The sequence below is a fragment of the Melopsittacus undulatus genome, chromosome 2, assembly GCF_012275295.1.
Source record: "Melopsittacus undulatus isolate bMelUnd1 chromosome 2, bMelUnd1.mat.Z, whole genome shotgun sequence".
Taxonomy (NCBI): Eukaryota; Metazoa; Chordata; class Aves; order Psittaciformes; family Psittaculidae; genus Melopsittacus; species Melopsittacus undulatus.
In genome coordinates, this window is record NC_047528.1 from 60631499 (window position 1) to 60645437 (window position 13939).

A 13939-nucleotide genomic window follows, 5' to 3' on the forward strand; every position below is an offset into this window, starting at 1 on the left:
TGGCAAAAGCAATGGGCCATTCCCAGTAGACAGTGTGCATACAGACTGTATGGTAAGAGGTGATAACAGGAATGCATTTGACAAGGATTTAACCAGTATTTCTTTTGTTTACTATGGCATGTGCTAACAAAAACCCAGCATACTGTTTTCATGGTAAAAGTTCAGCTGTAGGGATGAGATATGTACTGTGCCAGTTGGCTTCACAGCCAGAGAACAGTCCTTGGCATGTCTTACTTATTAACATAAATGGGGTCAGATGCTTTTGGAGACCATGGGTTGAGAGGAAAAATAGAACATTTCTTTTTGTTTGCTTTTAGTTAAAAGCTGTGCTGTTCTGCAGAGTTCAGTTAGCACATAGCCAAGAGCAGCGAGAGAAGGGGATAGAAATAAATGAAAGTAAACAATTGAGTTGAAAAGATGCGTATAAGTAGTCATGAGGATCAATTGTAACTGTTCAGCCCTCTGTCCACTGAGAAAATGAAATGTTTCCAGTATCATGTTTATCCCAGATTCTCAGCTGCATTCCAAAATAAACACAATTCTTCACCTAGATTTCTACTTATCCTAAAAACTGTGTTCAGTTGTTTTTTCTCACCTTCAAAACATTCAGAGGCAGGCACCACCAGCTGTCTCCATGTCAGGAGAGGTAGCAAGATGCACTGGGCTCCAGAAGGGAAAGCATTTAATCCTTTTTGTGCGGTAGGGAGAAGGAGGGAGCAAGCTGCCTTCCTGCATATATGAGCTCATTACATTGGAGTTTGGAGAGAAATAATTTCTGCATCAGTATATATAAGTTAAAAAAAAATCAAAATAAACTTACTCAAGAGCCAGAAATGGTGAATGTTAGAAGTAGGCCTGATGAGAAACAGCCAGAACCATAATCATCTTCTGCTTCCATTACTTGCAAGCTGAGTGCTCCAAGCAGTGCCCAGCTCCTAGATTCAGGTTTTCACAAGCCCTACTCAGCTGGTCCTAGTCCTTAAAGCAACTACAGGCCCTAGGGCTCGAATTCATTTGGCTATTGGCATGTAAGCATCTAGTGATGCCTGATAATGAGATCAGGTAGTTACCTGATTTGTGAGTTAATGAAGTAAAGCTGTCAGCAATTAATTACCAACTAACAACTGGAGTTTGAACCTTTCCCTCAACCAGAAGAAATCTATAGCCATAGTTCTTTCTCCTAGGGATACACCTAGCCTCAGATTAGTCTGGCAAGCAACACACCTAGCATGAGTGCTGCTCTGCTTGCAAGGGCTGAAACTCCATTAGCTCAAAGGCTATAAACCTCAGTTCACCTGTGGCTCCCACATTGCGCAGATTATTCCAGGTCCTCTGCTGAATCCAGTGTCTCACTGAATAAACATTTGCTGGAGAGGAAAAGCCTTTTAAAAAAGCACAACCTGAGCTGCTGGTAAATGCTTCTCCATTCACCTCATGCTTCCTTGTCTACAAGCAGAAATCAGCCAAGTTCAGAAAAGACAGGATGATAACAGGAATGTATTTGACAAGGATTTAACCAGCGTTTCTTTTGTTTACCATGGCATGTGCTAACAAAATCATTCATCCCTTACTAGTGCAGTTCACTCACTACTAGTCTTGGTAACAGGCTTGCCAACTGGTCAGGTAAATGATTAGCTGTGCAGCGACTGGTAGTGATGACAGCAGTAAGGGTTGTTGTGCCAGTCATTCCTGCCAGAGAGCTCATTACAGAAGCTATTCCAGGCAGACAGATGGAAATGGTCACTGCAGTTTGAGGGAATAGGGAAGCAACAACTCCAAAATAAATAAATAAACTTAAAAAAAACCCCAAACTACCCCAAAATGCCACAACTGGAGCTGATCTAGCTAATGAGTTTGTCAGTATATCTGCACTGCCTCCTGTTAAAGGGCACAATCAGCCTTCCTGTCAGGACATCCCCATTTTCACTCACCAATCACTCTGTGGTATAAATGCAGAACAGCATTCTCCTCTCCTGCTTACCTGGAGCCCAGTGAAGAAACTGTACACTATGACATGGGTTCTGCTGGCCCTGGACAGCTTTGAGATGCCATTGTTCAAGTGCCAACCCTTATACTGGCTTCTAGGTGGTGATTATTAATTTTTATATTATTTTTTAGGAGCAGGGAGCATTTGCCTGGATTTTTCATTTCCCTGAAAAAGATTGATGACTGCTATTGTTTTGGTTTGTTTTTTAAAATTCTGGGCTCTTTAGGCCTGAACCTGAGGAAAGCTGAGTATAGCTCTTCTGGTGAAGCCCATGGACTGCCATGTGCTGGCATATGAGAGGAAGAGCAAAATCCTGACCCTCTTGGAATCAATAACAGAACTTGGTTTAAAGTAGTGTTAGGTTTTTATCCAGAGCATTAGTCCCTACGTGCATCCTTTTGTTTTAACAAAGTGTTTATTCCTGAACACAGGCTGCTTCTTATGCTCTATTTTTTGTGACTCTTTCACCCAAAGCCCCATTATAGCTGAGACAGCCAAAGCGAAAGACCTACAGGGAGACCCACCTCTAAAATTTTCTTTCACAACGACTCTGCATTTGGCACAAGAATAAGACCTTGCTTTTATGCAAGTATTATAGCTGAGATTAATTACCTCTGAGATAACTGAAATTGCAGAGTGATGCCTGGAGACAAGCACCTACATGTAACCTAATCAGCCAGTCAGGTGCAGTGCCTCACCCAGGAAGCCAGGGCATCTTTTCCTGCAGAAATTCCTGTTCTGCTCTAGTGCCTAGCTGTATGTGCAATGTCTATTAAAAAAGCCTTCAGTTACAGATGGAATCTGTGTTTCACTAGACACCATCACTGGTATACTTAAACTGTACTTGGAAAGTGAAGTGAGTGTTGTGCTGCAGTGCATGAGAAATTTAATCATGGGGCTTATTATATAACACTTACATGGCAAACTCTTCACACAGACCTGAAAATGGGGTTGTAATCCTTTACTGAAGAAGGCGTTTTTCTTTGTCTATATACAGCCTGCCAGCAATTTTCCAGGAACATCATCTACTGATATTTCTTTATCAGAAGAAACACAGCCTCCATCTCAGTCCAGCTCCAGCTATGGTCTTCCCCCCAATGCTCCAGCCCTCTACACACCGACCTACTTGTTGCCTGGTGAAAAGCCTCCACCATATGTACCATAGAATAATTTATTTGAGGTAGCTGGTAGGCTTTTATTTGATTTTTAAGAAACTTCTGGAAACTCTGCTGTACATGCACTTGACCTCCCAAGGAACCCAGCACAGAGTGTGTTACGGCCACTCTGCTTTTACCCACATCTCACTGTGAGCAGTGCAGAAACCTGGAAACCTAAGGGCAGGCACATCACAGCGGGGTGACCCGTCACCACCCAGTCTGCCTGCAGTCAAATGCAGTGTTGCTTCCTGGCATGAAAAGTTTCTCAGTACACTGCAGAGTAACTTGTCTTCAAGAGGAGAAATGAAGATACCCTCTGGATACACGTTCTGCTTTCGTAAACCGATATAGAAGAGTTTAGCCTGTGTTGTCTGAGTGGGTAGTCGGGTGCTCTCTGAGGCAATCATTTCAAGTAGGAAGAGACCAGTTTTTTGTTTGCTTGTAGTATTTATTTAATAACCCTTTTTGGTGAAAGATGTGTGGCAATTATTTTCCAATAAAATTGACTGTGTATATTTATATCGAACCTAAGATTGTGTATATATGTAAGGACAGGAAAACAAGAGAGGAAAAAGTACCATATAGTTTCAAGTTCCAAACAGAAAGAACTTTGGGCCAGTCTAGCTGCCTAGTAAAAGGTCGTGTCAGTGTGCTAAAGGTGCAGTTTCCAGAGAGTTATTTTAGGCTGCATGTTAGTGTTCGATTTAATTCCTTTCTAGTCAAAATAGGAACCAAACCAACTCTATGTTCAACCTCAGTTATTTATTTTTAAACTGATCAAGACCTGTTCCAGGTGTTTTAGAATGACTGAAGCAGAACACATGGAGGGTCAGAATTCCTTCCTCTTTTTTTTTTATGTTTTCTCCTTTAGTGTAGAGACAAAACCACATTGACAGGGCTAAGCAGCAATACCTGTGGCAGTGCCATTGACAGAACAAAATCTTGTCCCTGCTGTGTGCACCGTGCCCCCTCACTGTGCATCACATTAGCTGGGATCCCTCTTAGCACACAGCTGCAGTGTTTTGGGGAAGGAGTGACTACACCAGCAGGAAAACCTATCAGACTGCTGCATCTCTTCACTGCATTTTGCTCCTGCAGGAAGGGTGGTGGTGCTGCTTGCTATATAGTTCTTACAGTCTAGACAACAATGAAGCCATAGAAATTTCCTGAAAGACCAAAGAGCAGAGCAGGGAAAGAAATTTATTTCTCATTAACTTTCTAAGTGTCTGCTTCATATTATGAAAATATTAAAAAACCCTACATAAACAAAACCAGCTTACTTAAGAGTTTCTTTTGAGAGGAAGTGACACCATCAGACCAGCTGAAAGTAGAACTAAGAGTGATCATCCTTCGACATAATACTTTCCACCTTTCAATAAATTTCTGTGAATTTATGTGCTGTACCTCTACGTATAGCAAGCAGATTCAGTACTAATACACATGAGACTAGAGGTTAATTTATATGGACCATAAAAGCCATATTTTATTCAATTAAGAAGTTTTTTCTGAGATGCACAGTTTTAGGCCAGTGGTATTAATTAACACCAGGACCATGGTGCCTTATGCGTACTGTTGACAAAGGTGAGTTACGTGAACCTGGTTGAGAGGAACAGAAGTCAGAAAGGAGACTATTATTTTTCTTTTTCTTTTAAGCATCTATTTAACACATCCAAAATGCTCAGTCCTTGTGCAAATGCATGCTGTGAAGAGCACAGTCACCCTAGCCTTTACATAATTGGAACTACACGGTTTACTTGCTATGAATGCTAACAGGGGAACCACCTGGGTTCATTCTGGTGTCTCAAAGCCCAGAACATACTTGCTCCCTTTGAGCTGATCACCTAGCCTGGTAACAGAACACAAAGGAAACCAGTGTTTGCCTTGGGTTGAAGCACAGTGACTGAGAAGGAACAAAGGAATGTTTATCATTTTCTTCTTTCCAATGGTCTATAGAAGCAGCTACCTCTTCTTCCAGCACGATCTGCTGTAGAGTATCAAAACCAATCCATCTTGACACAAAATAACATCTCTTTTCTGTTATTGTCCAGATTTACAAATTCTGTCTTTCTCTTATAAACCACATTTTGGGTCAGGGTACATTTTGGTCTATGCAAATTATCCTCACATACATGCATATAAATACAAAGTCTTGGAGAAATTTTTGCTCTGAATTTGATTGATTTAGAAAATGGAGTTACAGTCTTGTTCACATAATATTACATCTGAAACTGCAAAGTACTGTACTCTACCACAGTATTCATGTTTCCAGGATCCAAAATAATTCTGGCCTCATAAATAGTACCACTAACACAAAGGTCAGACATGTTTGTGATTCATTCATGCCACATGGTAGTTTTTTTTGGGAACTACCACAGAAATTAGACAAAATTATCAGCCACAAGACTATTTTGCTAACATGCTTCCTTTGAAAAGAACAAAGTGAAGCAGGGTTTGTTTCGTTTACTTGCTTTAAAAAATAGGCGTCTTCTAAGTTTGTACTGTTTTCTTTAGAGCTACTCCAAGTTAAAAAGATGGAAGATTGTCATCGCTTAACCCCAGCCAGCAGCTCAGGCCCACACAGCCACTTGCTTACTACCCTCTGGTGGGATGGGGGGAGAATCAGTAAAGTGAGAAAACTCAGGGCTTCAAATAAACAGTTTAATAGGGAAAGCTGAAGATGTGCATGTGAACAAAGCAAAACAAGGAATTCATTCAGTATTGCCCATCAGCAGGCAGGGGTTCAGCCATCTGCGGGACAGGGCTCTATCCCATGAGATGGCTACTTGGGAAGACAAACGCTATCACCTCAAACATCCCCCTTCCCTCCATTTCCCCCAGGTGTACATGCTGAGCAAGATCCCATGTGGTCTGGGATATCCCTCTGGTCAGCTGGGGTCACCTGTCCCACCTGTGTCCCCTCCCAACCTCTTGTGCACCCCCAGCCTGCTCACTGGTGGGGTGAGAGGCAGAAAAGGCTTCAACTCTGTGTAAGCACTGCTCAGCAGTAACTGAAACATCCCTGTGTTACTGACACTGTTTACAAAATACAGCCCCATACGAGCTACTATGAAGAACATTAAGACTATCCTAAGCAAAACCAGCACAGGGATATATTTTGGTAAAGGACTAAAATAACCATAGAAAAACCCATACAAAACAAAACACTGCAGTGTGGAAGTGCTATTAACCACAGCATCTTCAGGATTCCCAGCTCTCACTGGAGATGCTAAACTAATGCTGTTTGGGTTCTCCATCATACTACAAGTGATCAGGAGCCATCTACTCTAAAAGAAGGCACTCTCAGGAACAATGTGTTTTCCCTTGCTCAATTAAAAAGAAGCAAAAACACAGAACTACTTAGAATCATAGAATAGTTAGGGCTGGAAAGAACCATCAACTTCCAAACCCCCTGCCATGGGCAAGTACACCTCATACTAATCCATGTCACCCAAGGCTCTGTCTAACCTGGACTTGAACACCACCAGGGATGGAGCATTCACAACTTCCCTGGGCAACCCATTCCAGTGCCTCACAGTAAAGAACATCTTCCCTATATCCAATCTAAACTTCACTTGTTTAAGTTTTAACCCATTACTCCTTGTCCTATCACTACAGTCTCTAATGAATAGTTCATCCCCACCATCATTATAGCCCCCTTCAGATACTGGAAGGCTGCTATGAGGTCTCCACGCAGCCTTCTCTTCTCCAGGCTGAACAGACCCAACTTTCTCAGCCTCTCTTCATATAGGAGGTGCTCCAGTCCCCTGATCATCCTCGTGGCCTCCTCTGGACTTATTCCAACAGTTCCATGTCCTTTTTATGTTGAGGACACCAGAACTGTACACAATACTCCAAGTGAGATCTCATGAGAGCAGAGTAGAGGGGCAGGATCACAGTAAGTTACTACTGTCTAGTGAGCAACTATCCTTTCAAACTTGCATCTGGTCACACCTGAGTGTAAAGAGTCTTTAGACATGTCCTTCCGTAAGTGTAAACGAGTTGAAAGTGATAAAGCTCTGATCTTGTCTGCCTTACTGCATTACTGCTGGCAGATTTGCTCACAATACAAAGCTATGATGTCATGCTGGCTAATGGCTAATAGAGTACCATCCTCTTCTCTGGTAAATAAAGCAGGGATCCTTACCAGGAATATATTTGGAATAGTCTTCCCCCTCTTCCATCCTTTCTTCTGGGACACATATGTCCATAGCTTGCTCACAGATGATGTCACACATTTGGATTATTAGGGTAATCTGTCATCTCTGTATTTGATGAGGCACAACATGATGTAGAATGACCAGGAAAAATTTATAAAAGACCTTGTAGAATTAGACCTTTTCTATGTTAGTCCTCTGAAGCATGGGATAAACTTATCAACCCAGTATTCAAATTCCCAACACAGCATATGCCCACCTGTCTCAGCTCATTGATCTAATGCAAGACAAGGATCAAACAAAGCAAGACTTAAGGGACTCAAAGCAGGCTAGGCAAATCTTACCCCAGCTTTACAAGGATAGCTTAAAATGTGAATGCACTTTGACTCTACAGCCTCTCCTGAGTAAACCCCCACGCATACTCTCAGCACACTGCAATCTGGCCTGGCTAACTCTCACGCTCTCAAGCCTCTCTGCTCCCACTAGGTTCACAGTGAATGAGCCAACCAAAAAAATTGAGCAGCAAAAATATGTCATCACCAGATAATATTTTCCAATTCTTGACACCTCATCATTTGCTTCAGCAGCTATTGACACAAAAGCCATATGGCTTTCAACTTATTGAGTCTTTTCTACTAATTGTTTCCTGATGGCATAACTGTTTTCCATTTTCTGTTGACCAATAGTTTTTCTAAAGGTCACAAGTGGGTTTTCTATCTGTGGCACCAGAAAGAGGCAGTAAGCTATATAGCCTCTTTTTTGCTCAATAAGCAAAATAGGAAAAAGAACAGCAGTAACCATCTGCTCTCCAGCCCAGAATATAGCTAATACTGACATAAACACAAAAAGACCCCCCTCTAAACAAAAACCTAAACCAGCGTAACAGAACCAACCACCCAGTGCAATCTCCACATCATAGAATCACAGAATCATAGAATAGTTAGTGTTGGAAAGGACCTTAAGATCATCTAGATCCAACCTCCCTGGCCTGAGTCATTATGTCCAAATAACAGAATATAGAATAATCTCAGTACAGATATATTAAAAACTTGTATGTAAATATTTTATTCTCTCATATTTTGCAAATCAGAAAGCAGTGTTTGTTAATAAAAAATAATACAGAATTATTATTTTTCTTCCAGTCCACACTCATATATTACCAGGTTTTCCACATTACAGATAAAACTGTCTCTTACAGACTAAAGATAACATTCACTTTTGGTATATTCTATACTTTTGACTTATTTAACATTAGTCTTCTGAAATATTTACAAATATATTACAACCTTTAAACCTCAAAGCAAAGGAGTATTTCAATAATCAATCTGACACAAGGATCAGTAGCTCCTACATAACTTCAGTGTTTAAGAGAAACTATACACGCAGTGCAGTAGGTCAGAATAATTTATATCTTTAAAAAAAGAAAAGCACTGAAAGTTTCTGAATATAAAACTTTTGCATTGTAGTGGTACCTACTGACCCGCCTCGACTGGAGGACAGGAATGTGAGGTGATGTCATTGTGCTTGTAGAGAGCCTCGTCTAAGTCCAGTGCCTTGTTGCTCAGCTTGACGGTCATGCAGCCGTGGTAGGATGCGGTGACCGGAGTGGAAGTGACAGGAACATCTGTGTGAAAGAGAAGACACACATCTCTGATGGCTACTTTTGAATAAATATCTGCCCTACCTATGCTCAGATGACTGTCACTTCAATGGTTTCAAGCTCTCCTCCACTCTGGAATTTCTACCTCCCCCCCATCCCTCTCACTAAAAGGCAAGAGCACATTGCCAGACGTGTGGAAATGTCATCTGCTCTTGTGCTCAGAAGCCCTTCCCCAGGCTAAAGCCTTCCTCAGCTGCTCTGTGTCTCTGTAAGTCCTCTAGTCCTGATAAAACCATGTGCTGCACTGCAGCAAGGCTTCACTCCAGTTGCACACTGTATTCATGATGCTTTCTGTCTCTGTTTCTCCCCCCTCCATCTCTGGGTCCTTTTCTTTGTCATCAGTGCAATCATTATACCTTCCCCTAATCCTCTGTCTATCTCTCCAAAATACCTGCCAAAAATTATTGGAAGAACTTCATGACAGGAAGGCTTTTCCTATACACAGCCTCTACCACTCACCAGACTCATCTTTACTGTGATTATGCTATGTATCAGCACAAGGAGGTTGCTGGCATTCATCAGAAAGTTTCTGGAATACATCAGTTGAGTTGGTAAGACTAATGAGACTAATTTTTCTTAAGGAGATCCACCAGTGACATACTTTTAATCAGTTTATCATAGGCAGAAAAACAAATAGGAAGGAAGACATTAAATACAATCCAACAGACTAGAGGAAATTAGTAAATCTTATTACCAACTCCTGTAATGTCATATTCACATTGAATTTAACAAAACAAAAAATCCAACACAGTAACATAGTAACACAAAAATTTACACGAACTGTGTCCTCTACACTTCCCCAAAGGTTATTAGTTTATTTACAACCCAAAACCCAATCCAATCAAGCTGGTTGTGCAATGGAAACCAATGAACGTCTCAAAGATTATTGAACTTCACAGTGATGCAGGTAGCTAAGTAAACCCCTTATCTTTACCCTGAAGCAAGGACAACTGGAACAATAGATTGTCTTATTGACCTGAGATTATGTGCAATTTAAAGGGCTCTGCCGCGAGACATACAGGGCCAAGTTTGAAGCTGATGTGATCAAACACAGCTCAGGCAGACCCTAGGACTGAGTGAGAGAAAGAAATTTGCATGGGATCCATAAGACACAGATACTACACATGTTCCACTTGATGGCTCAAAAGTACCATTGCTCGGTAGGTGCTTAAACTAGTAATTTCAGCCATTTCTTATTCCTCCCCTTTTACCAAATTTCATCTGTGAAGTCTGCTTAAGAGAAGGGGACATCTCTGCTGGAGTATTCACATGAATGTAAACTGAATTTTGACTCAAGAAGTTGAAGTGTTGGCTTGAAGACTCATCTAAGGAATCATGCAGATTGCTGTTACATGTGTGGGCTTTCAGAAGGATATGTAAGATACTACCAAAAATAATTAAAAGAAAAAAGACTCAGAAGCCTTTTTTACAGGCTCCTTCCCCCAGTGGTATAAATATTACCTGGAAAAACACCTATGCATCATGTAAATTATATAATTTAGGATTTACCAGAAGTGAAAATACCACAGAAAAGGTAATAAATGTGTATACGTTCCCTCTTATCTCTTAAAACTCTAACTGATTTCTTCCACATCTGCAATGTTACCTGTACTTAAGATGGGACACAGTCTATCTTTCTTTATTTGTGGCAAATGGAATAAAGACATTAAGTGTCACCACTATAGTTTGTTTTGCCACAGGGTACAGGAGCAGGAAAAAGCCAAAACCAACATAATGTTTTCAAAATCTTAGTAAGCCAAACTCACTCAGATTTGACCATTTGGTATAGTTATTTAACCCAGAGTGATGAATCCAACCAAAGTGCTGAAATATTTATTTGTTTGGCAAGTTAAAATGTTTCTTGATGCAAGTGTTGGGTTTCTCTCAATGACAAAAGCAGACCACAGGCAGAAATTCCTGTTGCTGAGCAGAACAGTTTGAAAGGGAGCAGTAGCTAAGGCTACAGAAGTCAGCTGTGATATCTTGCACCTAGTTCTGGCTAATTAAAACCTGTGCTTCACCCAGCATGGTTAAACTGAGCCAACCACAGAGAACTTGGAACAGTGATAGAGTGAGATTGTCTTCTGAGCTGTGAAAGTATCTGCTGTGCACATATTGTGCAATGGTCAGCTCAGACAGTTCAATCTGACATAGGAAAATGGCACATCTGGGGATTAAGCCTTGCTCTGGCCAGGGTGTGAACATCCCAGAGTGTGTGGCCTCCCCTTTTTAGGTGTGACTAGATGCCACTTACATTATTGGCATGAATGCTGTGTAAACTCTTGTTCATGGTGGGAAAGTCATGCCATGTGTCGAAGCAGACGTGGCACCTCAGCAACCCTTTTCCAGCCTGGCTGCTTCAGTGCCTACCAAGAGACCAACACTGCTGCCTCTCCCTTGCTTGGGCAAGTAGGGGCAAGATTTTGCTTAGCTGCTTTCAACAAAATAGGATGTACTGCTTGCTGTTCATCAGAGATACAAGTGTTTCCGTAATTGTATTCTCAGCAGCAGAGACTGATAAACCAGTTCACCCAGAAGAAGAAACAAACCCCCAGACTTTGCTAAAATTCATGATTCAGATGAAAGTTTGATCTTCCAGCTTCAGAACAGAAGAGCAAACTGGCCTCTCACAAGAAGCCCTGTTGCTGCTGCAAAGCCAAAGCTTTAAATGGTGGTAAGCCCTTTGCTTGTGCTCTACATACCCTCTCATGAGAGGAAATCTGTTAATTGTGCAGTGCTGTGATCAGTTCAAACAGAACATCAGCCAGGGAGAATCACCACACTGGGCTTCCCACATTTCACTCAAAACAATGTGAGGCCTTAGTACTCGCCACAGGGAGCCCTCACACATGTTCATTACATTACTGAAGCACTGCAGGAGCCTGTGATCTAGCTCCTATGAGTTTTATCAGATTTAGGATAATGAACCTGCTTACAACTATTCTTCAGATAAACTATTCCTATCGCTGATGAGGCAAAACCTCCTCTTTCTGTTTTGGCTCCAGATGTCCACAGAAGGATATCCTCATTCAAGTTAAAAAGATAATTGCCAAGTGCACCCTCACACCTGTTAAGAACATGTCCCTGAATTGCAGACAAAGCCTGCTCAAGCAGAAACAGAGAAGGAGGTTCCCAGCTTGAATGAATCAAGAGAGTTTTCCTGATTGCCAGCTCAGCAAGGTGGGTTGGGAGTTTGTAGTCCATGCTACAAAACTGGATGCTCACCTGGCAATCCTCCCAAGTATGTCTTCACCGTTGATTGCAAAGAGTTCTCCAAGATGGACAGACTATCCTCTAACTCAGTGATGCTTAGTTCACCCTCTCCTGCTATCCCATCTACCCTCAGGGATAAGTGATCTTTCTTGACGAAGATGTCCACAGAGTGTTCCTTCTTGTCACAAAGATTTATTGCCAATCTGGACACAACTGTATTCTCCAAGGCCACAATGATATACTGGACAGCAGGGAAAAGAAGGAAGAAGAAGCAGTGAGCAGAAATATACCTAACCATGCATATCCAAGAGCAGGATGGCCCCACTGTGGCCTTGTTTACAAAGATTTTGCAGAGCCACTAGAGAATTAGTCTGATTAATATTGCTGACTGTGTTCTGAACTCATTTGTATAGATGAAAAAACCCAATGTTCCAGTGGGACTGTTAAGACATGACCAACTGTCTTCTCAGAAAGAATTCTTAGTGGGTCTTATAAATTGCTATATTGCACTGGAGCCAAATACACTAGAGCTGCTGTACTACAAATGAGAAGTTGGCTTATGGGTTTCAGTGGACTCATTTCTGGTTTACACTTGTCTAATGCCAGAATCTAGCCCTTTATTATGAGTATCAGTAGCTTCAGCACTCCATCATAACTGGCCTGTCACAGCACCTGGAGTGGCACTAAAGCCTGTCTTTTGGAAATTTTGGGACTGTAACTGATTTTGGAGCTCTGGATGAGCTCCAGAGAATAGTATTTCTTCGCTTATGGCATTAAACAGGTCAGTGCCAGAAAAACAAAATATGCCTGCATGCAAGAGACCAGTTCCACCCAAGAGACCTAGACCACATTTGCAACCAACAGCTGTTTTTTGAAAATGACTTTTGATTCCCAGGATGCAATAAGGAACCCTCTCTAGAAAAATGCTTACGTCTGTACCTGTTGTTTCAGTTTCTTTGTGGAGTGGTAGTCAACCAGAGACAGCGATAAAGGGACAGATGCTTCTTCTGTAACAAGAGCGAATAGTACACCGGTATCTGTTGCTGGTTGAATCACAGCATTTACTTCTATTTCCCAACTTGTCTTGGTTTCATTTCCTGAAATAGGTTGCACTGCAGAAAAAGAAATGTGCAGCATGACAAACACAGGACAAACAAGTCAAATGGATAGGCTGTGCAGTTTCTGCTTGGAGAGGAGCTCCAAGTTTGGATGAGTGTATGGAGGGATAGCCACATTTCTTTTACTTTAAAAATATATATAAATAAATAAAAAAACTCCAAAGCACCTGAACATAAAATCAGAGAAGAAAATGGCATCAGTTTCTTCTTGTTACGTTCTGCATTCTGCTGCCTTTCAGAACATCAAAAGACAAGGTTAAGCTTTTCTAATACAAGAGATTCAAAATTCCGTGGCTGTCAATACAACACATCCAAAAGCATGTTAAAAGACAGAGCACCCAATCTTTTAATTGTTCTTGACTGTCCAAATATCACTGAGGGATCTAAGTGCAAATCTGACACAGAGGAAACAAACGGAAAAAGGATATAGGCCCACTACACTGATTATGTGCCTAATAAATTCCTGATCACCAGCCCCCTCAGAAGCTAAACACGGGATGTTTTAACTTATCTGGCTGAACTCTGAATTAAACTCTCTGGCATCCTTCTTGCTGCCGCAATGCCCTTGTAGTTTAAAAGGTGATGCTCACTACAAAGAAAGTGTTTAATCCTGCTTCTGCAACCTCCCTTCGTTGGAGTATTAGCTTTGC

At 41.5% G+C, this 13939-nt stretch overlaps 2 protein-coding genes across 2 annotated transcripts in view; one reads left to right on the forward strand and one right to left on the reverse strand.

The window, feature by feature from the left end:
- TMEM255B (transmembrane protein 255B) overlaps positions 1-3579 on the forward strand; it is a 63747-nt gene extending 60168 nt beyond the window's left edge. Inside the window, exon 10 of the mRNA XM_034074580.1 lies at positions 2985-3579. Coding sequence (XP_033930471.1) covers positions 2985-3152 — 168 coding nt within the window. The 3' untranslated portion in view covers positions 3153-3579. The remainder of the gene's footprint in view (positions 1-2984) is intronic.
- A 4756-nt stretch (positions 3580-8335) lies between these two features.
- Positions 8336-13939, reverse strand: part of GAS6 (growth arrest specific 6) — a 38584-nt gene continuing 32980 nt past the window's right edge. The window contains exons 13-15 of the mRNA XM_034060170.1: positions 13111-13283; positions 12184-12412; positions 8336-8922 (exon numbers count right to left, since the gene is read on the reverse strand). Of these exons, the coding sequence (XP_033916061.1) occupies positions 8771-8922; positions 12184-12412; positions 13111-13283 (554 nt within the window). The 3' untranslated portion in view covers positions 8336-8770. The remainder of the gene's footprint in view (positions 8923-12183; positions 12413-13110; positions 13284-13939) is intronic.